The 27,763-nt window shown below is 49.1% G+C and overlaps 1 protein-coding gene across 1 annotated transcript; it reads left to right on the top strand.

Moving 5' to 3' along the window:
• The first annotated feature begins 1,041 nt into the window (after positions 1-1,041).
• LOC120986819 (proline rich transmembrane protein 1B-like) lies at positions 1,042-27,763 on the top strand. Its single transcript, XM_040415524.1, has 2 exons — positions 1,042-1,371; positions 27,547-27,763. Exons 1-2 carry the CDS (start codon positions 1,042-1,044, stop codon positions 27,685-27,687), a joined length of 471 nt encoding a protein of 156 aa, XP_040271458.1. The 3' UTR covers positions 27,688-27,763.

Genomic DNA, 27,763 nt, shown 5'->3' on the forward strand with positions numbered 1-27,763 from the left:
CTTAGACAGCTCTTTGGTCTTGGCCATGGTGGAGAGGTTGGAGTGTGATTGATTGAGTGTGTGGACAGGTGACTTTTATACAGGTAACGAGTTCAAACAGGTGCAATTAATCCAGGTAATGAGTGCGGAGTGGGGGGGCTTCTAAAAGAGAAACTAACAGGTCTGTGAGAGCCAGAATTCTTGCTGGTTGGTAGGTGATCAAATACTTATTTCATGCAATAAAATGCAAATTTATTATTTACAAATCATACAATGTGATTTTCTGGATTTTATTTAGATACTGTCCCTCACAGTTGAAGTGTATCTACGATAAAATTACAGACCTCTCCGTTCTTTGTAGGTGGGAAAACTTGCAAACTCACCTGTGTATCAAATACTTATTTTCCCCACTGTATAACATGAGCTTTACAGATATCACGTAAGTATACTAGATACGACATGAGCTTTACAAATTTCTAGATATATGAGTATATTAGATACGACATGAGCTTCACAGATATAACATGAGTATAATCGATACGACATAATCATTTTGTATGGCGCACTTATGAGAGCTGTTACCTATTATTGAATGCTCCGTGTTCTGTACAGCTTGGATGTATATAAAGCGCCATCTATAGGATGTGATGCAGTTGGCCAAAATTGAGAAACCATTAGCGACATTTTCTCACCAAATTACAAAGTGTTTCCATCTAAAGGGGCCACAAGGTGTTCTGTCCTTGGGGCAACAATTAAGCTCCTGTCTCCCAGCTACCGTGGTAAATGTCCCACCTGCCCCCCTTCTTTTCTGCCCAAGCAGCCAGGTTAAAACATTTATGGACCATGATAAATGTCAGGGATGTTTTATTTGTGTAATATTAATGAGGAAATTATTTCACAATGAACGTTCCTCTAGTCTACAACATAAGGATGTGGTTGCTTTGTAATCTCCTGGTTATGTCAGATTTTCACTGTTATCCTTAAAGGGCTTCTTCTCCGAGAAGAAACACCCTTGTATTTTTGCCATTTCTCCTCTAACTTCTGAAAAGACACATCGGAAACATGGAAGCAGACTCAACACCCAGCAACCCCAACATCCAAGAGTCTGTGCCACCTCGGATGCCCTATCCAACCCATCAACCTCCTCCAACTTATGCCCAAGTTGTCACTGATCCAGCCTATCATCAGCCATATAATCCAAACCAAAATGCCCCTGTACCTCATCCCACGGTCTATCAACCAGTCCAATATGTAGTGACTACAACTACGGCGCCTCGAGTGATGGGGGAAGCTCATCAGTCAAGATACAACGACTATATGTGCTGGTCCATAATGAGCATGCTGTTTTGCTGTCTGCCCTTCGGATTGGTGGCTTTGGTGTTAACTTGCAAGGTAATTTCTAATCTGAGCTGCTATCAGCAATAATGGGCAATGGGTTCATATAGACACATGCCTAGGGCATCACAGTGTAGGGGACATCACAGAGGTGGGCATTATACTCCTTTTTGACTCTCTGTTCTGTTGCTGTCTAATCTTTCTAATTTCTCTGTCGAGTATTGGGGTTATGGTGTAAGGGGGCAGTGACAGGTGTTTGGGTTGATACATAGAGGAGAAGGGATCTAATACTTCTCACAGGGTTTGTTACAATTGTATCTAGTCCAGACAGAGATCTCCTGAGAGGTCTGATGGCTCTCTGCAATCTGCGTGTGTGTGCAGCAGCAGAGGTCCTCTGTGCTGCCCAACCAAATCCGGTACAGTGTACAGAGGTCCTCTTTGCTGCCCAAACAGATCAGGCACGCCTTGCATGTATGTGCAGCGAAAGAGGTCCTCTGTGCTGCCCAACCAAATTTGGCACACGTTGCGTGTATGTGCAGCGAATTAGGTACTCTGTGCTGCCCAACCAAATCCGGCACGATATGCAGAGGTCCTTTGTGCTGCCCAACCACATCTGGCACGATGTGCAGAGGTCCTCTGTGCTGCCCAACCATATCAAGTTGTAAATGAGACCTCTCAGCTCGTGTATGACGTTTACAATAATAGTAATTCATTACACTTAGTCACCTGACTATAGAACATCCCTTTACACGTGCGCTAGTGTTTAAAACTTTACTTTTATTTTTAAATCATGATTGAAACACCTAAATAAAACAGTGAGACTGGTTAAAAATCTCAGTAGTCAGCAAAGTTAGGCCTCTTTTACACGACCGTTTTATTTTTTTCTCAATTCAATGGTTCCGCAAAAAAAACGGAATGTACTCTGTATGCATTCCATTTCCGTATTTCCATTTTTCCGTTCCGTTGAAAGATAGAACATGTCCTATTATTGCCCGAAAAATCACGTTCTGTGGACCCATTCAAGTCAATGGGTCTGCAAAAAAAACAAAACACATATGGAAATGCATCCGTATGTCTTCCGTATCCGTTCCGTTTTTGCGCAACCATCTATTAAAAATGTTATGCCCAACTCAATTTTTTTAATGTAATTACTGTATACTGTATATGCCATACTGAAAAACGGAACGGAAAAATGGAACATAAATGGAAACACAACGGAAACAAAAAACGGAACAACGGCTCCGTGAAAAACGGACCGCAAAACACAGGAAAGCCAAACGGTCATGTGAAAGAGGCCTTGTGCCCTACATTCTATTTGATATATAGGGGTAAGCTGAGTCACTGTTTGTATCTTGTACAGCGACACGCTGCTTAGGTAACAAAGTAGCCAGCTACAGGCGCGCTAGAACCGGCTACATATCGTTTCCTGAGTATCCAATAGTACCCTATTGTTTCTTCTTTAGAAGGGACTGTCTGCATCTACTACTGCTCTTAAAACACACAAACACACACACTGCCTCCCGACATGTTTCGCCGGCAAACCGGCATCCTCAGGGCATCGGGCAGGTATGTCTGTTGGGGGCGGGGACCACCCTTTATTAGGTTGGCGCATCATGTCAAACTATAAGGATCCAATAGTGCAATGTCTCTCTCTTAAAATCAATTAGGAGAAGTGTGAGACTGTCCCCAATTCACTCACCTTCCTCCCGTGTTCCGCCCACTTGCTCGGGTCATACCCGCATCTCCCCCAGCTGCATCGCTCGTCACTTAGACATTTCTCTCTTTTGCCGAGCTCGTATTGCGTATGTATGGGGACTTAGCCTCACACCGCTCACTGCTATCAATTATTCCAGCTATGGAGCCTTCTACTCCTTATGCCTCTTCTTGTTTTTAAGCTTCATAATCGTAGTATTCTGATGTTATTAAGTTATAAATCATGGAATTGTTAATTACTAAATAATTTCTAATAAATGGGAATCATGTCGATTACTAGAGTAAATTATTACCCCAGGTTGGGGAACAATAAATTGATTGTTATCGTTTTATTATTTAATATTTTTTATATTTTTATACCACATTTTATTTATACATTATTAGTTTTGCCCCTCATAATCTTAGGGTAAATTCCAAGACTATCACTTGATTTTAAATAATTACCAAACATCATGTCTTACCCCCTGGGTATCTTATTAGCTTAGATGAAATACCTCAAGGAATATTTATTAATTTTATTGTCATTTATTATTTATGCACCTTGGATTGGATACCATTCATTATGCCTTTTATAAAATTTATAAAATTTCACATTTACACTATAGGATCCTCAGTCCCATCTTGACTATTACATCTATTGTACTGGTGGTCCCTATCTCAAACAGTTATTTTGCTTTTCTTTAGTTTGTTTATTGTTTCTAATATTATTACCATAGGTGGTGTTGGATTGCGGAGTATAATCTTCAAAAAATAGAAGAAAGGAAGTTATAAATAAGATGACTATGTAAAGCCTTCATTTAGTCCCAAGGGTGACAAGGACTTAAGGCGAGAGATCCACTTTGTTTCCTTTTGTTGCAGTCTCGCATCAATATCTGTGTTAAAGGGGATATTAATTATTGATATTTAAGGTAATCTCAATAATTAATATTTATAAATAGGCGTGAGTCGTCTAGTGATGACTCCGCCTATTTATACAAAAAATATAGAACACTCTCTGATTGCCTTACTCTACACTGAACTAAACTACAGTCGTGGCCAAAAGTTTTGAGAATGACACAAATATTAGTTTTCACAAAGTTTGCTGCTAAACTGCTTTTAGATCTTTGTTTCAGTTGTTTCTGTGATGTAGTGAAATATAATTACACGCACTTCATACGTTTCAAAGGCTTTTATCGACAATTACATGACATTTATGCAAAGAGTCAGTATTTGCAGTGTTGGCCCTTCTTTTTCAGGACCTCTGCAATTGGACTGGGCATGCTCTCAATCAACTTCTGGGCCAATTCCTGACTGATAGCAACCCATTCTTTCATAATCACTTCTTGGAGTTTGTCAGAATTAGAGGGTTTTTGTTTGTCCACCCGCCTCTTGAGGATTGACCACAAGTTCTCAATGGGATTAAGATCTGGGGAGTTTCCAGGCCATGGACCCAAAATGTCAACGTTTTGATCCCACTTAGTTATCACTTTTGCCTTATGGCACGGTGCTCCATCGTGCTGGAAAATGCATTGTTCTTCACCAAACTGTTGTTGGATTGTTGGAAGAAGTTGCTGTTGGAGGGTGTTTTGGTACCATTCTTTATTCATGGCTGTGTTTTTGGGCAAAATTGTGAGTGAGCCCACTCCCAAAATTGATGAGAAGCAACCCCACACATGAATGGTCTCAGGATGCTTTACTGTTGGCATGACACAGGACTGATGGTAGCGCTCACCTTTTCTTCTCTGGACAAGCCTTTTTCCAGATGCCCCAAAGAATCGGAAAGAGGCTTCATCGGAGAATATGACTTTGCCCCAGTCCTCAGCAGTCCATTCACCAAACTTTCTGCAGAAGATCAATCTGTCCCTGATGTTTTTTTTGGAGAGGTGGCTTCTTTGCTGCCCTTCTTGACACCAGGCCATCTTCCAAAAGTCTTCACCTCACTGTGCGTGCAGATGCGCTCACACCTGCCTGCTGCCATTCCTGAGCAAGCTCTGCACTGGTGGCACTCCGATCCCGCAGCTGAATCCTCTTTAGGAGACGATCCTGGCGCTTGCTGGACTTTCTTGGACCCCCTATAGCCTTCTTAACAAGAATTGAACCTCTTTCCTTGAAGTTCTTGATGATCCTATAAATTGTTGATTGAGGTGCAATCTTAGTAGCCACAATATCCTTGCCTGTGAAGCCATTTTTATGCAACGCAATGATGGCTGCACGCGTTTCTTTGCAGGTCACCATGGTTAACAATGGAAGAACAATGATTTCAAGTATCACCCTCCTTTTAACGTGTCAAGTCTGCCATTTTAACCCAATCAGCCTGACATAATGATCTCTAGCCTTGTGCTCGTCAACATTCTCACCTGAGTTAACAAGACGATTACTGAAATGATCTCAGCAGGTCCTTTAATGACAGCAATGAAATGCAGTGGAAAGGTTTTTTGGGATTAAGTTAATTTTCATGCGAAAGAAGGACTATGCAATTCATCTGATCACTCTTCATAACATTCTGGAGTATATGCAAATTGCTACTATAAAAACTTAAGCAGCAACTTTTCCAATTTCCAATATTTATGTAATTCTCAAAACTTTTGGCCACGACTGTACATGCGACTTACTGCTGCTACTACGGCGGTGACCATAAAAGACTATACATTGTATTATGAACAATAAAGGAATATTTATTACACAATACAAATACAGTCTATTACGCTGTATCCAGGGGAGGGCTGGCAGCCTTAGTCCTGGGGGTCAAATCCAGTCAAGTGGCCCATTTTTAGCCCCGCCCATTATTAAAAGCCCCTCCTACATATAATAGGCCACTCCCAACACACACTGTACAGCTGACATTCTATAGTTGAGGCCTGTCTCTACACATCATACGGAGAGGGGGGACCTCCTCCGCTCTTCTCCCTCCCCTGATCCTGCTCAAGGCCTGTGGTTCCCCCCACCATCTGCCACCCGCCCGTGGCCTGCTGCCCCATTTCGTCGTCCTCACCCAGCTCTGAATCCTCCTTCTGCAAATGGCAGGGGGAGGACCCGGAGCATCTCCTCTCCTACATAGCACCACATACCTCTTACATCCAGTGATGTCACCTTTGATGTAGACGTTCTCTTTCCTCATCTTCTCCATTCAGACCAGACCGCCATGATGATTTTTCTGCCATCTCCCGTCTCTGCAGAGATTGAGAAACAGACATTAGTTTCCTGCCACCCCCAATACTATACTGCAGAAACAGCCCCCCTGGAAATACTACTACCACACAGATAGTGCCCCCTTAAACAATTATTGGCACACAGTGCTCTAAAAAATAACTGCGCTCAGACACTAATAGTATAAAGATAATGTCCCCCAAAAATAATTGTGCTAAGCTGATACTATGCCAGGGTGCCCCCAAAGTAACAGTGCTCCCCAAAATCCCACCAATAGAAATAATTCTCTGCCAGAGCCCACTTAGTAGTAATAATGCCCCTATAGTGCCCTAGTAATCATGTTCCTCATAGCCCCCCAGTAGTAGTAAAGCTCCCCATAATACCCCCTAGTAGTACTAATTTTCCCTATAATATGACAGTACATGAAATACCCCCGCTTAGTGCCCGCAGTTGAGCTAATGTCCCCATAATGTATGCCAGTATAAAATACCCCTATATAGTGCCCCAGTAAATGCCCTCATACTGCTCCTCTCCCCATTCCCCATAGTGTCCCCCATAATATGCAGTAAAAAATGCCCCTTAGTGCCCCCAGCAGATGCCCCTATAGTGCTCCTCTCCCCCACAATGTGCCAGTAAAAAAATGCCCCTTCTTAGTGCCACCATATGCCCCAATAGTGCTCCACTCCCCCATAGTGCCCCCAAATAATGCCCCATAGTGCCGCTCTCCCTATAGTGCCTCCCATAATGTGCCAGTAAAAAATGCCCCCTTAGTGCTACCAAATGCCATAGTGCCCCCCATAATGTTCCAATACAAAAGGCCCCTTTAGAGCCCCCACTTCCCCATAGTGCCCCCAAATAATGCCCCTATAGTAACACCAGATGCCCCATAGTGCTGCTCTCCCCTATAGTGCCCCCCAGAATGTGACAATAATTAAAAAAAAGCCCCTTTAGAGCCCCCAGATACCCCCATAGTGCTCCTCTCCCCCATGGTGCCCCCCCATAATGTGCCAGTAAGAAATGCCCTCATAGTGCCAGCTCCCCTCATAGTGCCAGCTCCCCCCCATAGTGCCAGCTCCCCCCCCCATAGTGCCAGCTCCCCCCCATAGTGCCAGCCCCCCCCCCCATAGTGCCAGCTCCCCCATAGTGCCAGCTCCCCCATAGTGCCAGCCCCCCCCCATAGTGCCAGCCCCCTTATAGTGTCAGCCCCCCCATAGTGCCAGCTCCCCCATAGTGCCAGCCCCCCCATAGTGCTAGCTCCCCCATAGTGCCAGCCCCCCCTATAGTGCCAGCTCCCCCATAGTGCCAGCCCCCCTATAGTGCTAGCCCCCCTATAGTGCCAGCTCCCCCATAGTGCCAGCTCCCCCATAGTGCCAGCTCCCCCCATAGTGCCAGCTCCCCCCCCCCCATAGTGCCAGCTCCCCCTATAGTGCCAGCTCCCCCCCCCCCATAGTGCCAGATCCCCCCCATAGTGCCACCCCCCCCCATAGTGCAAGCCCCCCCATAGTGCCAGACCCCCCCCCATAGTGCCAGACCCCCCCCCCATAGTGCCAGATCCCCCCATAGTGCCAGGTCCCCCTATAGTCCCCCCCCATAGTGCCAGATCCCCCCTATAGTGCCAGATCCCCCATAGTGCCAGATCCCCCCCCCCCATAGTGCCAGATCCCCCTATAGATTAGTGCAAGCCCCCCCCCATAGTGCCAGCCCCCCGCAAAGAAGAAAAAAAAAAACACTAATACTTACCTCCATCAGCAGCGATGCAAGCCTCTTCTGGCATGTGTCCCTGCTGTGTGCTGCCCGGCTCAGGCGGTGATGACGTCACCGCGCCGCCTGAGCCGGCCTCTGATAGGCTGCAGGCATTAGTGCCTGCGGCCTATCAGAAGAACAGGGGAGGGACACGCCTTTCCCTCCCCTGCCCCACAGCACACAGCCGCCGCAATTACATCCAGGGCCGCGCCGCCTGTGGTGATCGGCGGTGCGGCCCTAAAGAATAAAAAAAAAAAATATATATATATATTTTTTTAAAGACGTGCGGCCCAGCGGCCGTTTATTTAGGGCGGCCTGGGGGGCAATTGCCTCCCTGACCCCCGGCCCAGCCCGCCCCTGGCTGTATCTACATATATTTATATATCAATGGTTATAAATACTGTATATATACATATAGACGCACACACCTAGCTACACTACACACTGTACAATATAATACACAATTCCACCCCACAAATCTACCTAAACATTACACTTACACATATCAGCATCCTACCTAACCTATCTACACACTGTCCCTACGGGCAGCCAGGAAGCAGTAAAGGGGTTACTGCTGTAGGGGTAAAGGGAGCAGTGAAGGGGTAAATTCAATACCAGCAATGCAAGGGATAATGCAGGGGAAGATAGGGAATGCTGGGGTTTAACAGCACACAGGGTCTGAGGGGTTGATGCTGCAAGGGTTCAGCAGCAGGGGTTAGCAGGGCTGCAGGGGTACAAAGGACCAGCAGGGATCAGGGTAAGGTTACTCAGCCAGTCTTCAGAGCTGCAGGGCTCCACTTCCTTCAATGGGGCTGCATCTTTCTGGGCTGCTGGGTTTCCTCCTTACTGTCTGGGGCTGGTCTCCTCCAGCGCAGCGCACGCTGCGCTCTGTCTCTTCTGAGCTGCCTCCGCTCTACATGCCGGGGGCAGGTCTTGACTCCCTGGCCGCAGCACAGCGCATACGGCGGTCTCCGGAATATGGGGGGGGTTCTTCTCTGCTGGGGTATTTAAACCCTGCGGCGCTCGCTCCCATTTTCCGCGCTGAAGGCATGCGCACGCCTGCAGTCAGGTCCACGTGGGCTGGCGCAGCGATATAACATCACCGCACCAGCCCGCACATCCTGGTGCGCGCTACCAGGCAGGGGGATCCTTTGATCCGCCCGCCTGTGGAGATATCACATACCCCCAGCGCTGTAATTACAGCGCCGGAGGTATGCGGCATACAGGGGCAGGGAAGCTCTTTGTTCTCCTGTCCCTGTTATGCATAACATCTCCGGCGCTGCTGGAAACGTTATCAAAGGGCAGAGGATCTTTATTGATACTCTATCCTTTGAAGTGGCCGAAACTGGACATAATTGTCCAGTTGTCGGCCTCTCCTCAGCTGGGGGGGGGGGGGGACCCGGAACTGGGGGGAATATGCTGGCCGCATTATAAATATATATATCTATATAGATGCTTGGGGCACATCCATATACATATATATACCCAATATAAACCTGGGGCATATTATATAAATATATATACAGATGGTTGCAATAACTAGGGCATACATACATCTATATATACTGTATATACCCAGACATACCTGTGGCAATGGCCACAACCTGGGGGGAATACAAATCTATCCCCACATATACTGGGCACAGAGGGCCAACATATATGTTAGAAGGCTGAAATGTCAGTCTGGATTTGTGGGAGGGGCATCTGTCCTCTCATAAGCGCCGGCTCCCGTCTCCTCTGGGCGCTTCCGAATGACAGCCGCCAGGTCAGGAGCCGCCTCGCTTTCTCACCTGGAGTCCTCAAGTGGTCTGCTCGCCGCCCGTACGTCGCCTCCTACGTCTCTAGTAGGTCGAGTGAGTCTCCCTCCCTCGTTCCCCGCTCCACCAAGTCGCCTCCGGCCGGCGCCCTCATCTTCTCTCCTGGCAGCGCTACTTCCGGTCGCGAGCGTGGAACGCAGGCCGAGGATCGCTATGTTACACTGCATCGGCAAGTCCTGTTTCTTTTTTTTTTTTATGTGCAGGTTATTCCATTAAGCTTATGGTTAGGAAATCATGCCATAGATTGCATTTGGGTTGTCAGCATCAATATATCATTTTACTCTGAATCCACACACATTGATCTTATTAACCCCTGTATAGCAGTTGTTGTCAACATAACCACATTTCTTGAATTAGCAAGCATGTCACGGGCCTCGGACATGGATGACACCATGTCAGTTCCAGAATCTTCAGTGTCAGGCCAGTCCGGCCCGATGTCCTTGAGAAGTTGGACAATCCCGAAGCTGGTGGCAGAACTCAACAGGAGAGGGATTCCACACCCGGCCTCCGCTCGTAAGGCGGAATTGTATAAACTGCTGATGACCAGCCCAAGTCCGTCGGGTGTCCAGTCGGGCTTTACGTCCATCCAGCAGTCACTGTCCCAGCTACAGTCTACCATTGACTCCCTGATCAGCTCGGTAGCGGACGTGCAGTCCAGGGTGACGGTGCTGGAATCTCGGGCCCCCACGCCCCCCCAAGTGTTAAACCCTCTGGCGGTTCCCGCTGCTTCTCAGGTTTTTTTATCAGGTACTCCCGGGCTCAGCCCCCAGGTGGTGCCTTCGCATTTTATTCCCGACTGTATCAAAAAAGACATTCTGGCGGGGAAGGACGTGAACTTGGCGTCCATCCTCATCGTCTCTTAAGACGTGCCCGAGAACAGGGTGATCAACTGTGGTGATGTCTCACTCATGCTCAAGGCCAAGGACGCGCGACTTAATAGGAAGCTCTTAATCCCCGAGTTTGTGCTGGCTTTTAGCCTTTTCAGGGACATCCTTTGTTCAGCTCAGCCCGCAAGAAGGGAAGAGTTAGATACTTACCTCTACCTCGTCACCGACCTGGGTCATAAGTATGGCGGCTCATCGTTCTACGACTATCACCGCTCCTTCTCGGCAAAGGCTGCGGCTGCTCTGGTTCAGTTCCAGTTCGTCACCAACTGGGCCAACATCGATATGGAGCTATTCTGCCGCCACTTTGCGGGCCTCAGGGCTCCTTTGTGTACCGTATGCCAGTCCATATTCCACTCCTCCGACTGGTGTCCCAACACTGTCAACCCCATCCAGGCTAGGTCCCTGCCCGGCCCCTCGGGTTCCCAACTGGGCGCCTCCGGGGTTAACAAGCTTGGTAGCCCTATAGTGTACCTGGGTAAGAGCCAGGTCTGTAATAACTTCAATGCGGGCGGATGCGCCTTCAACAGCTGCAGGGCTCTCCACATCTTCTCCTCGTGTTTCAGGGCTCACCCTCGTTCTGCCTGTCCCAAGAGGTCTGCCAAGCAGTCCTGACTAGCCGACATTAATGTCGAGTTACTCAGTGTCCTTCTGCAGGACCATCACGACAGGGGGTTCGTTCAGTTCCTGTTGTCCGGTTTTACGGAAGGCTTCCATACAGGCCTCATTGCCCTTCCTCAGACCTCTTGGGAGGGCGGCAACTTGTGGTCTGCCACTGGAGACCCGGTGGCGGTTGAGGAGTTGCTCCTGTCGGAGGTCGATAAGGGGTTCCTCATTGGCCCGCTTGATGTTATCCCCTTCCCTTCCTGGCATATCAACCCGATTGGTCTGGTCTCTAAAGAAATCGTCTAATAAAAAGCGTTTAATTTACGATCCTTTCGCTCCTCATGCTTCTGCCACACCCAGTCTCAATTCTCTCATCCCATCAGAGGAGTTCTCAATGCAATATTCCTCTATTGATGAGGCAATTAAGTCCATCGTGCTCTCTAGCAGGGGTTCTTGGTTGACAAAGGCGGATATCGCCGATGCCTTCAAGCTCCTTCCTGTCCAACCGCAACTATGGGGATACTATGGACTCAAGTGGGCTGGTCGCTACTACTTTGCGAACAGGCTCACGTTTGGTTCCAAGAGTAGTCCATGGTTGTTCGACCAATTTGCCAAGGCTTTGCATTGGATCCTCCTTCATCATGGTGGTTTGCCTACCATCATCCACTACCTCGATGATTTTCTGATCATCGAGGGTCCGCGCGGCGGGTCGGGCAATCTGGCTACTCTGCTCCAAATTTTCTCTAGTCTGCAGGTTCCGGTGGCCCACACCAAGACTGAGGGTCCCGCCACTAGGGTTACGTTCCAAGGCATCATCCTGGATTCCATCCGGATGGAGGCCAGCCTTCCCGGAAGAGAAGCTAGCCAGCTGCCGGGCAGTGATTTCTCACGCCACGTCCTCAGGCTTCCTTTCCAGGGTTGAGCTTCAATCCTTGTTGGGGCGGCTCAATTTCGCCTCCAGGATCATGCCACAGGGCAGGGCGTTCACCTCCAGGCTGCTCCAGTTGCTGCCTTCGGCTCCTGACCAGGACAGCATCGTCCATCTGGACACCCATGCCATGGCAGACTTGGCCATGTGGTCACTGTTCCTGTCCCGGTGGAACGGCATTTCCCTCTTTGTGCCTTCTTGGGGGCCGTCATCCCCCACCGTTTTTTCTGATGCGGCTGCATCCCGCGGGTTCGCAGCCATCTTTGGGACCCATTGGGTGGCTGGTCAGTGGCCTGATGAGGTCCGGTCGGATCCCGAAGGTCTGAGCTCCTCTTCCCTGCTGGAGCTTTACCCTATTGTGGTGGCCGCCCAAGTTTGGGGACATCAGTGGGCCAATGTGCCTGTCATGTTTGTCACCGACAATCTAGCTCTGGTCGACATTATTTTGAAAGGCAGGGTGAAATCCCTTAAGATTATGTCCCTACTCCGCAAGTTAGTGTGGCTCTCCCTGTCCCATAATTTTCATATTTTTTGTAACCACATTCCAGGGGCTGAGAACGTATCCGCAGATGCTCTGTCCCGCTTTAATTTCCCCCTTTTTTTCCAGGTGATGCCAGAAGCAGACCCCATGGGGTCCCCACCCCCGGCCTTCAATTCCCTGGTGATGGATTAGAATCCCTCCTCTCACACGCCAGGAACCTACTTCAACATTCTCTCTCCCCCAACACTGCCAGGAATTACCAAGCCGGCCTCAAAATTTATAAGTTATTCTGCAGGTCTCACCCGCAAGGTACTCTGGATGATATATCCTACTTATTGTCATTCATCGCCCATTGCCATCTCCACCGCAAGCTTTCTTACAATACCATTAAACTGTATTTAGCCGGGATCCAGCACTGCTCCATGCTCCACAGTCCAGGCGGAGGTTCCATTTTTTCAATACAGGCCGTCAAAGCTGCACTCCGGGGAATCCAAAAAAACGGGAATGCCTCCCCTGCCCGTAAACACCCTTTCTCCGGTGAAATGTTTAGAAGACTTTCTTCTGCTTTGGATGGTCATCCTTTTGGGCCCTCTCGCAGCTTAGTCATCAAGGCAGCAATGTACATTGGATTCTACGGTTTCCTCAGGCCAGGTGAATTCACTCGTGCCACCTCCAGGCATCAAGGGCTGCAGCGTCAGCAACTGACCTGGGCCCAGGACCATTTTGTCCTCCATCTACTTTCCACCAAAACTAGCCAGCATGGGCCTCCCTCTGAGGTCCAGTTTTTCAGGACCTCCAATGATTGGTGCCCGGTCGGGGGCCTTCAACAGTTGTTGGCTCTGCTACAAGACGCTCCCCCCGATTTCCCGTTGTTGCCTTTCCATGAAGGTTGTCTGTCTTCTGTCCAATTCACATCCCATATCAGGACCTTGGCGGCAGGTCTCGGGTATAACCCCCTCACCATCACCGGTCATTCGTTCCGTATCGGGGCAGCTTCGGCGGCTTCCAAAAACAGGGTCCCGGCCCACGTAATCAAAAAGATGGGGCGGTGGCGGTCCTCTTGTTTTGCCAGGTACATTCCTGAGCTCTGAGGGCATATTAAATGGTTTACCGCTTTTCCAGTCTCCTCGCTCTTTTTTTGCCCACTTCTAGACTGACCCACGCTCCTGGCTCCCGGCACAACTCAGCCAGATTAGGGCAGGGGTTTAGGTGCTCCTCCTCATCAGTTGCCTTTAGCCTCTACCACAAGTTAGAAGGCTGAAATGTCAGCCTGGATTTGTGCGAGGGGCGTCTGTCCTCTCATAAGCGCCGGCTCCCGTCTCCTCTGGGCGCTTCCGGATCACTCCCACCCACCCCCCCTTTTTTTCCTCAGTTCCCTCTAGGCTATGCCCACTTCTAGGCTTACCCACGCTCCTGGCTCCCGGCACAACTCAGCCAGCTTAGGGCAGGGGTTTAGGCGCTCCTCCTCATCAGTTGCCTTTAGCCTCTACCACAAATGTATATATATACATATATTTGCATAATACTCCTTCCCTCTACAATCTGCATCAGGCCTACTGCCAGCGCCTGGGGTATCCATTGCCCCTTAGGAGGTTTCTACGAAATATGTCCCTCTTATAGAGCAAGTAAATGTGACGCCAGTTGCAGTTAAGCAAGTTAAGCAACGGGGACATGGAGTCCCCTTTGAAAATGTTATTGGTGGTACCCAGGGTAGGATTGCCAGAGTGGTGTAAAGTGGCCTACAATGTCTCTGTGGATGTTGTCACAGTGCTCCTACCTGGATATCCGTGGATCCCAGATGTGGTGTAGTCCAAAGCAGTGCAAAAAGGGGGTATTTAAACTTGGATGGTGTAGAAGGTGGAATAAATGGAATCCAGACATTTTAGTAACATTGAACACAGCTTTACTTGGCATAAACGGTAATCCAAACAGTTTCCAAACGGTTTCTTGGTCATCATCAGGTATTGGCTTTACTTTGACAGGCAAACACTTCTGCAACAATCTCAGCTCTGCTATGCGGTAGCTCTCTTGGCTCTGCTATGTTAGGCTGGCTTAAATAGGAACTTTTCTCTTCTGCTGTAACTTAGGTTAGCTGTAGTCTATCTCTTACTTTCCTAGGACTTTTCCTGGCTTTGAGTACCTCAAGCTCTAGCTTCAGCTTGGGTGGAGGCAATGCCAGCCCAGGAGGGGACAGGCAACCGTGTAGACTTCAGAGGCTGGGCCTCTGGGCCTAGCAGAGCAGGCAGTGCTCTGCTAGCCAACACACAACCTCTCCCTAAGGAAGGTGGACTAGACACTGACTCACTAACTAACTAAACTCCTCCCACTCTAAAGAGGGCTGGAAGGAACTAGATGGTTCCTCTCCAGGAGACTATCTCTGCCAATGTTGCTGCCACCTGCTGATGAACCAGGCACATTACATCTTAATATTGTTTTTGCAAGGAAATATATATATATATATATATATATATATATATATATATATACACATTGCAGACAATGGCAATAAATATGGATGATGACACAGGATCACACAATACAGATAGTGGGGGTACAAAAGAAGGTGGTAATGGCACTCCGGGACATTACATATCTCCTTGTCCTGAGCCTATTTTGATTTTTCGTATTCCCCATATTTTCTAACTTGAGGGGTTCCCTTGATGATAGTTCCTTATATGTCTAGAAAGGGATGCATCTTCTTTAGATTGCTAAGATGTTTGGAGAAACGCCTCCTCAGCTCTTGAATTCTTTTTCCAATGTAATTTGGGGCAGTCACATTGGATGACATATACTACACCCGTAGTCTTACAATTTATGTAATCTCTTACCTCATATATTTTTTCCCATCAGTTGGATTTGTGAGTTATTTTTTAGGAGTCATGTAGGTACAGAATATGCAGCTACCAGAAGGATATGATCCTTTAGTGGTCAGCAGTGGCGTCCCTAGGGGAGGGGGGGCAGTCCGCCCCAGGTGTCGGCTCTCAGGGGGGTACCAGAACAGAAGCAATGAGCGCTTCCATCAATACAGATGGAAGCGCTCATTGCTTTTCCCTTTATTAGATGCAGTGCATCTTATAAGGGAATACTAGTGAGCGCTTCCATAATGGAAGCGCTCACTAGTCTGCAGGAGGAGGGGGAGAGAAGCGCTGTGAGCGCTGTCCAGTACTTACCCCTACTTCTAAGGGCCCGCTCTGCTGTGTCCTGGCTGCCTGCAGAGTCAGGACGTACAGAGCGCACTCTGACCTGATGCAGCAGGAGGTCAGGTGACTGCAGTGCAGCGCGGGCCCTGAGAAGACAAGACAGCCAGGACAGGGAGAGTGGCAACAGGAGAGGTAAGTTACTTAATTATTTTACAGTCTGATCTGAGGTCTGATATGGAGGTCTAATGGGGGTCTGGAGTGGTCTATGAGGGGTTTGGAGGTCTGGCTGCGGGGGTCTGGAGGTCTGACTGTGGGGGTCTGGAGGTCTAGAGTAGTCTAATGGGGGGTCTGGGGGTCTAACTGGGTGGTCTAGACGTCTGACTTGGGGGTCTGGAGGTTTGACTGGGGGTCTGGAGGTCGATTGGGGGTCTGGAGGTCTGATTGGGGGGTTCTGGAGGTCTACTTGGGGTCTGATTGGTGGTCTGGAGGTCTGACTGGGGGGTTCTGGAGGTCTACTTGGGGTCTGATTGGGGGTCTGGAGGTCTAACTGGGTGGTCTGGAGGTCTAATGGGGGTCTGATTGGGGTCTAGAAGTCTGACTGGGGGGTCTGAAGGTCTTATGTGGGTCAGATATGGGGTCTAGAGGTCTAATGGGGTCTTAAGGTCTAATGGAAGTCTGGAGGTCTAATGGAGGTCTGGAGGTCTAATATGGGGGTCTGGTCTGAGGTCTGATATGGTGGTCTGGTCTGAGGTCTGATATGTGGGTCTGGAGGTCTGATATGGGAGTCTGGAGGTCTAATGGGGGTCTTATATGGGGGTCTTATCTGAGGTCTGATATTGGGTTGGGGTCTTACATGGAGGTCTAATGGGGGTCTGATCTGAGGTTTAAAACTGGGGTCTTATATGGGGTCTGACCATAGAGGTCTAAAGGGGTTTTGGTCTGAGATTGGGGGATCTCATTTAGGGTTTACATAAAGGTCTGATCTGAAATGAAGGGGGGGGGGGGGTTTGTACTAGCGCACAATATAAAGGGGTGTTTTTGTACTCACGCACTGTGTGGTACCAGTATTTTCAGGGGAACTGTTTCTGCAGGAAAGTATTGGGGAGCACAGTGGACACAGTATTGGGGGTGGCAGGAGGGGGTGCTGAGAAGGTGGGAGGATGATGGAAAAGTAGGAAAGTAAGATGTCTGTTTGTTAAACTCTGCAGAGACGAGACGCCGCTAAAACAAATCACCATGGCGGTCTAGTCTGAAAGGAGAAGATGAGGAAAGAGAAGATCTACATCAGAGAAGAGAAGTTACTGGATGTAAGAGGTACATATGTGGAGCTGTATGACCCTGTATGTTCTGTAGCGCTGTATGTAATGTTTTCCAAGTATGTCTTTAAAGGGGTTGTCCACTTTATTTTCCGTACGAGCGCTGCCTTCTCTTCTCTGTTTACCCGCTCATCACTGCAAATGCTGCGGCGAGCAGGTGAACAGAGCAGAGAAAGCAGCTCTCATATGAGCGCTGCCCTCTCTTCAAATAGCTGGGGGCACAGAGGGCATTACTACTATGGAGGGGGCACAGAGGGCATTACTAATGTGAAGGGGGTACAATGGGCATTTCTACTATGGAGGGGGCACAGAGCCAGAGGGCATTACTACAATGAAGGGGGCACAGTGGGCATTATGATGATAAAGGGGGCACAATGGGCATTATTAAAATGAAGGGGGCACAGTGGGCATTATTACTGTGAAGGGGGCACAATGGGGATTTCTACTATGGAGGGGGCACAGAGTGCATTACTAGCACAGTGGACATTACTACTATGAAGGGGGCACAGTGGGCATTATGACGATAAAGGGGGCACAATGGGCCTTATTATAATATGAAGGTGACACAATGGGGATTATTAATATGAAGGTGACACAATGGGGATTATTACTGTGAAGGGGGCACAGAGAGGGCATTACTACTGTGAAAGGGGCACAGAGAGGACATAACTACTGTGAGAGGGCACAATGTGGGCCTAACTACTGTGAGGGGGCACACATCTCTACAAAACCACTGTGAAGCTTTGTACAATGAGGGCAATACTACTGTGAGGGGGTACAATTTTTTTAAAGTATTGGGGGGGCAGAGAAAGGACCCGCCCCGGGTGCCAAACACCCTAGGAACGCCACTGGTGTTCAGCCATGTTTCAGTTCTTCTTTTTTGTTGTTGAAAATGGCGGTGTACCATCATTTCTTTTATATTTCTACCTCTCCTGTAGGTAATTGTGGGATTGGCTGGAATGACTCCTTTCAAATCCCTATCCACCCGCAGGATATGTCAATGTCACGTCAGAATCCTGTACACCATTTCATGCTGTACGTGGAACGTTCCTATACAGCGTATTATTTACTTTTTTGCCCTTTACTTGGAGCAAACTGTTCCTCTCAGTGTTTTTAGCTCTATTGTATCCTCTATGGAGGACGTTCTTAGGGTAATCTCTGGCTATAAATCTACGATATAAAAGTAATTTTGTCTATCAGTTACATCTCGCTCGTAGGCAGTGGCGTCGCCAGGGGGGGCCAGAGGGGGCCACGGCCCCCCCTACATCATGCTGTGCCCCCCCATGTGCCCCCCAAGTGAGCCGCCGCCGAGCACAGGGAGATGAGCGCTTCCATTGCGCTCATCTCCATTGTAATCTGCCTGTGCCAGTGGAGGTGCAGGGGAGGGAGAGGCGTGTCCCTTCCCCTTCCTCTGATAGGCTGCAGGCACTAGGCCGGCAGCCTATCAGAGGCCGGCGCAGGCGGCGCGATGACGTCATCGCGCCGCCTGAGCCTTACATTACAGCGCGGGACACAGGAAGAGGCTGCATCGCATCGCTGGTACTGAGGTAAGTACAAGTGTTTTTTTTTTTGTTTTGTTTTTTACAATAGTGTTACTGGCACATTGGGGGGGGGCTTATTACAATACTGGCACATGATGATGGGGGGGACTTAATACTGGCACATGATGATGGGGGGACTTAATACTGGCACATGATGATGGGGGGTACTTAATACTGGCACATGATGATGTGGGGGACTTCATACTGGCACATGATGATGGGGGGACTTAATACTGGAACATGGGGGGCTTAATACTGGCACGTGATGGGGGGCTTATTACTGGCACGTGATGTGTGGCTTATTACTGGCACGTGATGGGGTGCTTATTACTGGCACGTGATGGGGGGCTTATTACTGGCACGTGATGGGGGGCTTATTACTGGCACGTGATGGGGGCTCTTGTTACTGGCACGTGATGGGGGCTTATTACTGGCACATTGGGGGGCTCTTGTTACTGGCAGTGGCACGTTATTGAGGGCACTTATTACTGGCACATTATTGGTGGGCACTATAGGGGCATCTACTGAGGCCACAAAGAAGGGGTGTTTTATATGGGGGGCTCTGTACAGTAGCATTTTATACTGGGACACATTATGGTGGGTACTATGGAGAAGGGGAGACAGGAGTACTATGGAGTCATCTACTGGGGGCACTAAGAAGGGGTATTTTATACTTGCAAGTTATGGGGGACACTGAGGGCATCTACTGGGGCACAATATATGGGGCATTTTATACTGGTACATTATGGGGGGCACTAGCAGGAAGGGGGAGAGGAGCACTATGGAGGCATTTACTGGGGCACTATATAGGGGTATTTTATACTGGCACATTATGGGGGACATTAGCTCAACTGGGGGCATAAGGGAGTATGTTTTGCACATTATAAGGAAAATTATTTCTACTGGGGGGCATTATGGTGGGTTTTATTACTCCCCCATGGTATGACCCCCTAGTAGCAGCACCAGCCTCTCCCTGCTCTGCTATCCCTCTGCCCCTTCTCCAAATCCTTATTATAAAATCTTTCTCATTAGGATAAAACACAACATCAGCTCCGCCGAGCCCCCGGCCAAGTGTTGAAGTGGCGTCCGAGATCCCCAAGGGCCAAGCCAAGTAACTGTAAGTGTTCATGTGAAATATGTTTTTATTTTATATATGTACACTCCTGTGAGAGGCGGAGAGGGAGATCTGTGGATGACACTGTTATAGGGAGGGAGATCTGTGGATGACACTGTTATGGAGGGGGATCTGTGGATGACACTGTCATGGGGTGGATCTGTGGATGACACATATAGCATAAGATGCTATATACGATATGTGGCATCCACAGATCCTCCCCATAGCAGTGTCATCCACAGATCCCCCTCTCTATAAAAGTGTCATCCACAGACAGCTGGACTTTTCTTCCCTGTTGCGGTTTTAGGTATTGGGTAAAGTATCGCAGCATTTCTAAGCGTACTTGTAAATGTATCGTTGTTATAGCTGCCCCCCCCCTACTTTTGTCCTGGCCCCCAGTGTGCCCCCCCAAAATTTGAAAGCTAGAGACGCCACTGCTCGTAGGTACTGTCCTACTGGGATACCTTTCTTGAGAGATGGTGGGTGGAAGCTCTTCCAATGCAGGAAGTTGTTTGTTGCTGCTGATTTTCTGTAAATCTCGGTTGGGACCAGGGCCGGCGCCACCTGTAAGGCGACCTAGGGCGCAATTTAGCAGGGGGCGCCGGTCCTGCCGCAGGTTTTTTGCAGCCCGGGGTGGCGCATCTATGATTGTGCATGCACCGCCCGGGCGCAGCCTGAAGAGAGGGACTGACAGGAGGGAAGAGCCTCTAATGTAGCGTGGCCGAGCTCTGTTCGGTCCGCGGTACAGGAGCTTTTGTTTCCTGTACCCGGCCGGACTGACAGGAAAAAACAAATGCTCCTGTACCGCGGACCAAACAGAGCTCGGCCACGCTACATTAGAGGTGGGGGGGATGAGAGTGACAAGGGAGGGGGGGAAATGAGAGTGACAAGGGAGGGGGAGGAATGAGAGTGACAAAGGAGGGGGGGAATGAGAGTCACAAGGGAGGGGGGAATGAGACTGACAAGGGAGGGGGGGAGGAAATGAGAGTGACAAGGGGGGGATGAGAGTGACAAGGGAGGGGGGAATGAGAGTGACAAATGAGGGGGGGGAATGAGAGTGACAAATGAGGGGGGGGAATGAGAGTCACAAGGGAGGGGGGAATGAGAGTGACAAGGGAGAGGGGGGAATAAGAGTGACAAGGGAGGGGGGAATGAGAGTGACAAGGGAGGGGGGAATAAGAGTGACAAGGGGGGGAAATAAGAGTGACAAGGGGGGGAATGAGAGTGACAAGGGAGGGGGGAATGAGAGTGACAAGGGAGGGAAGGAAATGAGAGTGACAAGGGAGGGGGGGAAATGAGAGTGACAAGGGAGGGGGGAATGAGAGTGACAAGGGAGGGGGGGATGAGAGTGACAAGGGAGGGGGGAATCAGAGTGACAAGGGAGGGGGAGAGAGTGACAAAGGGGCGGGGTGAAAAAGAGAGTGACAAGGGAGGGGGGATAAGAGTGACAAGGGAGGGAGGGGGGAGGAGAGTGTGACGAGGGAGGAGGGGAGAGAGTGACAAAGAAGGGAGGGGGGACAAGGGAGGGGGGGAGAGTGACGAGGGAGGGGGGAAGAAGAGAGTGACAAGGGAGGGGGGGAGAGAGTGACAATGGAGGGAGGGGGGAGAAGAGAGTGACAAGGGAGGGGGGAGAGAGTGACAATGGAGGGAGGGGGGAGAAGAGAGTGACAAGGGAGGGGGGAGAGAGTGACAATGGAGGGAGGGGGAGAAGAGAGTGACAAGGGAGTGGGGAGAAGAGAGTGACAAAGGGGGGGGAGAGTGACAAGGGAGGGGGGAGAGGAGAGTGACAAGGGAGGGAGGGGGGAGAGAGTGAGGAGGGAGGGGGGAAGAAGAGAGTGACAAGGGAGAGAGGGGGGACAAGAGAGTGACAAGGGAGGGGGGAGAGAGTGACAAGGGAGGGAGGGGGGGAGAAGAGAGTGACAAGGGAGGGGGGGGAAGAGAGTGACAAGGGAGGGGGGATAAGAGTGACAAGAGAGGGAGGGGGGAGAAGAGAGTGACAAGGGAGGGGGGAGAAGAGAGTGACAAGGGAGGGGGGAGAAGAGAGTGACAAGGGAGGGGGGAGAAGAGAGTGATAAGGGAGGGGGGAGAAGAGAGTGACAAGGGAGGGGGGAGAAGAGAGTGACAAGGGAGGGGGGAGAAGAGAGTTACAAGGGAGGGGGGAGAAGAGAGTGACAAGGGAGGGGGGAGAAGAGAGTGACAAGGGAGGGGGGGGAAGAGAGTAACAAGGGAGGGGGGAGAAGAGAGTGACAAGGGAGGAGGGAGAAGAGAGTGACAAGGGAGTCCCCAGAGCCAGACCAAGAGCCAGACTGCAGCCCGAGACCAGATCATCTTATTGTCCTGGTGGTAAGTAGACAATGCAATATGTTTATTATGTAATTTTTTAGTTATTAATACTACATTGGAAACTAATTTACCTCACATTAAGAGGACACTATAGTCCCAGAACCAGTACAGTTTAATGTAGTGGTACTGGTGTCTGTAGCCTGTTCCTGCAGAGAACAGACACTGTGCAGTACTGGTGGTAAAGGAGCCCTATAGTGCCAGGACAACAAACTCATTTCCCTGGCACTATATAGTTGTTAGGAGTGGGGCACCCTCGTGTCCCCCTCCCACTGGGCTGAAGGGGTTAAAACCCCTTCAGCCACTTACCTTTCTCCAGCGCCGGCACTGGGAACTTGTGGCGAAACCAACCTCGCCACTGGGCTTTGGAGAGGACTGGCTGCTGGCCTCTTGCCCCAGGATTATGGGCCCTATCATCAGCCCATGCAAAACTTAAGCTCCATGGCAATTGAACTGTATGTGTGTGGTCTGAGCGCCATTCAATAATATGCGCTCAGACCTAAGCTATCTGGGGATATGTTGCATGTCTTTATTTTATGTAGTAAATGTAACCTTGTGTATTTTATTGTATTTTATGTCTTTTTGCAACCATGTGCTCAATGGAGTCTGCCTCTATCCCTGGATATAATTTGATTATTTTCCCATTGTCTCCAGGAAAGAGGGCTCTGTAAAACTGGTTTGAGCCAGATAGCCATGTGCCAGCCAGGGCCCAAAAGATATTTTACTAACTTTAGAACCCCTGGTCTGATTCATGCCATTTTTTAATATGTTGTTCCCCTGAATGGATTGATTGTGAATATGTAATTTTTATGTGAATGTGATGTATGGTTTTAGAGTTATGAAAGTTGGGTAGAAAGTATGTTTAACTGTATGTATAATTGAGTCTCCTCTCAGGATAAGGGGAGGGAATATGCTGGGTGTGTTTCTATTGTGCCATTGTGTGTTTAAAATGGTGATGTCTGTTCTGTTGTCCTCACATGCGTATTGGCGATCTCCTTTTGTCCTCAGAGATAATTGGATTGCTCTTCAGGTTGTCTGGACAGAGAGGAGGAAACCATGATGCATTGTGGGGATATGTTGTCCTATGTTACAGTCTTCATTCTGGTCCTCTGGGGGCGTGAACGATTGGTTGCTGTAGTTACATTGTATGTCTTGTTAATTACTGATTGGTTGTATTTCAAACCCCTGTGGGCAGTAATATGTTTGTTTTTTGTGAATAAAAGAGGCTGTACTTCAAGTACAGTCAGACCACTGCTTGACCCTCAAAACTGAGCCTTGTCTCGTTATTGGGGGAATTCACTGTATGCTGTTAGAAGACCGATTGCCAGGATTGTATGCTTTTCCTGTTCAACTGCTAGCAGCTATTCGTGAGGTTCCAGTTTGGAGTGCTACTTTGTATCCAGTTCGGGAGTTGGTGTTCTGCAAGTAGCTGTGCCTGTCTCTCAGAAAGGGGCTTATCGCCTAAACGGATTTTAACCCCTTGTCTGCTGAAACGGTCCGTTACATTGGTGGCAAGCAGCGGGATCGTTCCTACAGCCAGAAGGACAGCTACAGGAGACACCATTTCTGTGGATTCTACAATTTAAGGACAACGCATGTCCCAGTACAGCGTCCCTGACAGCAGCAGGATGGAACCAGCAGTGTTATACGAGGAGGAGGACCTGGATGGCCGGGATGGATTAAGGAAAGGCATCTGGTACCAGGCCCTGGATAATCTACAATACCAGCGGGGTGAGAGTCTCCCCAGTGAAGAGCAGCGGTTGCAGAAGCAAGTGGCCCTGCGGATGCCCTTCCTGGGAGAGCAGCCCCTGGAGGAATGGGTGAAGGAACTAGAGCACCGGGTATGGCAGGAGCTATGGCTGGAGGATGCCTACCAGGCGCTTTGGTGGTATATGGCACAGTATATACCCTGGACAGCCGAACATGACAAGCCAGAGGGAGAGGAGTTTTATGGTCCTGGCTTGTTATGGGAGTCCTTTGCAGAGCCTGACTTCGGGAGCCCTGCACAGTCCAGACTTCAGGACATTTTCTATGAGAGGGAGGCTAGGCATGAGTGGGATGACCCCCATGAGGTAGAGCAAGACCTGGCTCACCTAGCAACCCTGGAGTGGGAACTGGAGCAGGACTACCGAGATCTCTTCCACTCCATTGAGAAGGCTCAGCAGGACGGTAAGGTGACAGACCCAGATCCAGACCCATTCAGCTGGGCAGATATTGTAGAATGTTACTGGGAAGGACCCCAGGTGGCCGGTAGAGATGGGACCGAGGTCTCTCTGCTGGTCCTGCAGGGAATTGGGAGCCCAGTCTCCATTCCCTAGCGGCAGTGTGAAGTGCAGGGAGAGGAGAGCAGCGTCCTCCCTCCCCAGCGGCAGGCGGAGTTACAGGGGGCAGAGGTAGTTGTTCCTGCCCCCCAGCAGCAGCATGATTTTTTGGGAATTGGGAGCCCAGTCTCCTTTCCCCAGCAGCAGGCGGAGTTACAGGGGGCAGAGACAGTCGGTCCTGTCCCCCAGCGGCAGAGGGTCCAGCAGGGAATAGAGAGCCCAGTCTCCTTTCCCCAGCAGCAGGACACTGTATTGGGAGCGGAGACGGTCGGTCGCCCTCCCCAGCGGCTAGAAGTATGTATGGGAGAGGAGCTCGTTACCCCCTCTCCCCAGCGGCAGCTTAACGCACCAGGGGGAGACAGTAAGCCCCACAACAGTACAGATGGGACCGTTGTCTCTGCACTTACAGCACAGGGGGTAGAGACAGTCGGTCTCCCCCTCCAACAACCAGGCTCCAAACAGGCTTCTTCCGTGGTAGCGCTGGCACCAGGGCAGAGTACCGCTGATACCTGCCCACAAAGCAACCCCCACTCTAAGCCAGGGAGCAACACAGAGACCAGGAGTACCAGCTTCCAACATAACCTTGGTGGACTCACTGGACAGAGACAGGCTACCAAATGCAACAGGTCCAGTATTGGGTTGAGGGTGGGCTGCCAGACTAACTCAGGTACCGACCGGCGTGAGGTCAGGTACCTGGTTAGTCTTCCCTGGGGGGGGGGAGATGTGTGGCGAAACCAACCTCGCCACTGGGCTTTGGAGAGGACTGGCTGCTGGCCTCTTGCCCCAGGATTATGGGCCCTATCATCAGCCCATGCAAAACTTAAGCTCCATGGCAATTGAACTGTATGTGTGTGGTCTGAGCGCCATTCAATAATATGCGCTCAGACCTAAGCTATCTGGGGATATGTTGCATGTCTTTATTTTATGTAGTAAATGTAACCTTGTGTATTTTATTGTATTTTATGTCTTTTTGCAACCATGTGCTCAATGGAGTCTGCCTCTATCCCTGGATATAATTTGATTATTTTCCCATTGTCTCCAGGAAAGAGGGCTCTGTAAAACTGGTTTGAGACAGATAGCCATGTGCCAGCCAGGGCCCAAAAGATATTTTACTAACTTTAGAACCCCTGGTCTGATTCATGCCATTTTTTAATATGTTGTTCCCCTGAATGGATTGATTGTGAATATGTAATTTTTATGTGAATGTGATGTATGGTTTTAGAGTTATGAAAGTTGGGTAGAAAGTATGTTTAACTGTATGTATAATTGAGTCTCCTCTCAGGATAAGGGGAGGGAATATGCTGGGTGTGTTTCTATTGTGCCATTGTGTGTTTAAAATGGTGATGTCTGTTCTGTTGTCCTCACATGCGTATTGGCGATCTCCTTTTGTCCTCAGAGATAATTGGATTGCTCTTCAGGTTGTCTGGACAGAGAGGAGGAAACCATGATGCATTGTGGGGATATGTTGTCCTATGTTACAGTCTTCATTCTGGTCCTCTGGGGGCGTGAACGATTGGTTGCTGTAGTTACATTGTATGTCTTGTTAATTACTGATTGGTTGTATTTCAAACCCCTGTGGGCAGTAATATGTTTGTTTTTTGTGAATAAAAGAGGCTGTACTTCAAGTACAGTCAGACCACTGCTTGACCCTCAAAACGGAGCCTTGTCTCGTTATTGGGGGAATTCACTGTATGCTGTTAGAAGACCGATTGCCAGGATTGTATGCTTTTCCTGTTCAACTGCTAGCAGCTATTCGTGAGGTTCCAGTTTGGAGTGCTACTTTGTATCCAGTTCGGGAGTTGGTGTTCTGCAAGTAGCTGTGCCTGTCTCTCAGAAAGGGGCTTATCGCCTAAACGGATTTTAACCCCTTGTCTGCTGAAACGGTCCGTTACAGAACTCTTCTCCCCGATCCTCCTCTCAGCTGCGAATGCGCATGCGCACGCATTCAAAACTATGTTCCGCGTCTTCCCACTGTAATTTTCACAGTGAGAATGGCGGAAGCACCTCTAGCGGCTGTCAGGGAGACGGCTACAAGAAGCTGGATTAACCCTAAGGGAAACATAGCAGTTCTTTATATTTAAATGCTGAGAAAGGGGTGGAACATATGTGATGTCATGATATCTGCAGATCATCTGATAAGGGGGGGAGGGCAATTTTTATCTTGCCTAGGGCGGCAAAAATCCTTGCACCGGCCCTGGCTGGGACACTGCCGTCAGGCCGCAGGATAATTTTTAAATCCAAAAAATTGAGGCTCTAAGGTTGTATTTCTGCTGGCAATTTCAGACCTTTCTCATTCAGGCTCTTAGGGAAATTAAGAAATTCTGATTCAGTGCCATCCCAAAAAATTGAAATATTGTCTATATAACGACCCCAAAATAAGATGTGATTAGTATAATGTGTATTGTGTTCAGTGAATACAATGCGATCTACCACCCTAAAAACAAGTTAGCAAAACTCGGTGCACAAAACCTGTCACCCTGAGCAGCTGGTGCAGAAGCCTGACGGGCTAAACAAGGTGAAAAATACAATGGCAAGGGGCCAAGTCTACAAGGAAGAGGGAGGGAGGAAAGGAGAGCGAGCGGATGCTGCATTGACAAAGAGGTAAACCAGCAAAATCAAGCACCCTGCTTATTACAACGCAGGAGAATTGTGCCTTGGGGTGGGGAGCGCACATGCCAGATAGTGTCCACAGGCCACCATCTTCTGCGCTGGGCACTGCCCGCCTTGTTTTTATAGAAAGTAGGATATGTTGCAGCCTTCTACTAGAGGTAAACCTGGGTAGCTGAAAGCTATACCTGAACTTACACACTGTAACAAACTATCAGGTGAGGAGAGATTTTTGCTGCCTATGTGTTTAGCTTACAGAAGAATTGTCTAGGCTGGATTCATTGTCACAAACCATCAGCTGTGAGAAGTATTAGGTTGGGACTGGGCTTTCCACCTCTGGATCTAAAGAATAATATTTCCATTCACTGACAGCAAGCAGAATATTTAAAAAAAATTGTGGGGAATCAGAAAACCCCATTGGCTGGGAGTTGCCATGTGATCCTATGATGGGGCCTTTAGTAGGAGTCTTGCTCAGTGGCGCCCTCTAGTCCAGTGGTATTAGAGTCTTACTATGTTATTGTGGTATCACTGACCCGGATTTCCTTTTATTTTCAGACGCAGGAAGCCAACGCTTTGCAGGACTTTCAGTCCGCCATGTCGTACTCCAAAGGGACTTTCAGGTGCAATATGGCTGCGCTGATCTTAGGCGCCTCATGCTACGTTTTACTTTTTGTGTATATGGTGTTTTTAAAGTAACTTTATTGGATTCAAAGCCACTGATACTAATATTATGTGTGTGTCCAGTGCTGCCCTCCACAGGCTGAGAGGCTTC

Source organism: Bufo bufo, chromosome 1, assembly GCF_905171765.1.
Source record: "Bufo bufo chromosome 1, aBufBuf1.1, whole genome shotgun sequence".
NCBI lineage: Eukaryota > Metazoa > Chordata > Amphibia > Anura > Bufonidae > Bufo > Bufo bufo.

Bases quoted from the DNA above. Each gene is read 5' to 3' on its own strand.
- LOC120986819 (XM_040415524.1), top strand. From the start codon at position 1,042: ATGGAAGCAGACTCAACACCCAGCAACCCCAACATCCAAGAGTCTGTG. The intron at 1,372-27,546 runs GTAATTTCTAAT...TTTTATTTTCAG, and splicing joins CTTTGGTGTTAACTTGCAAG to ACGCAGGAAGCCAACGCTTT.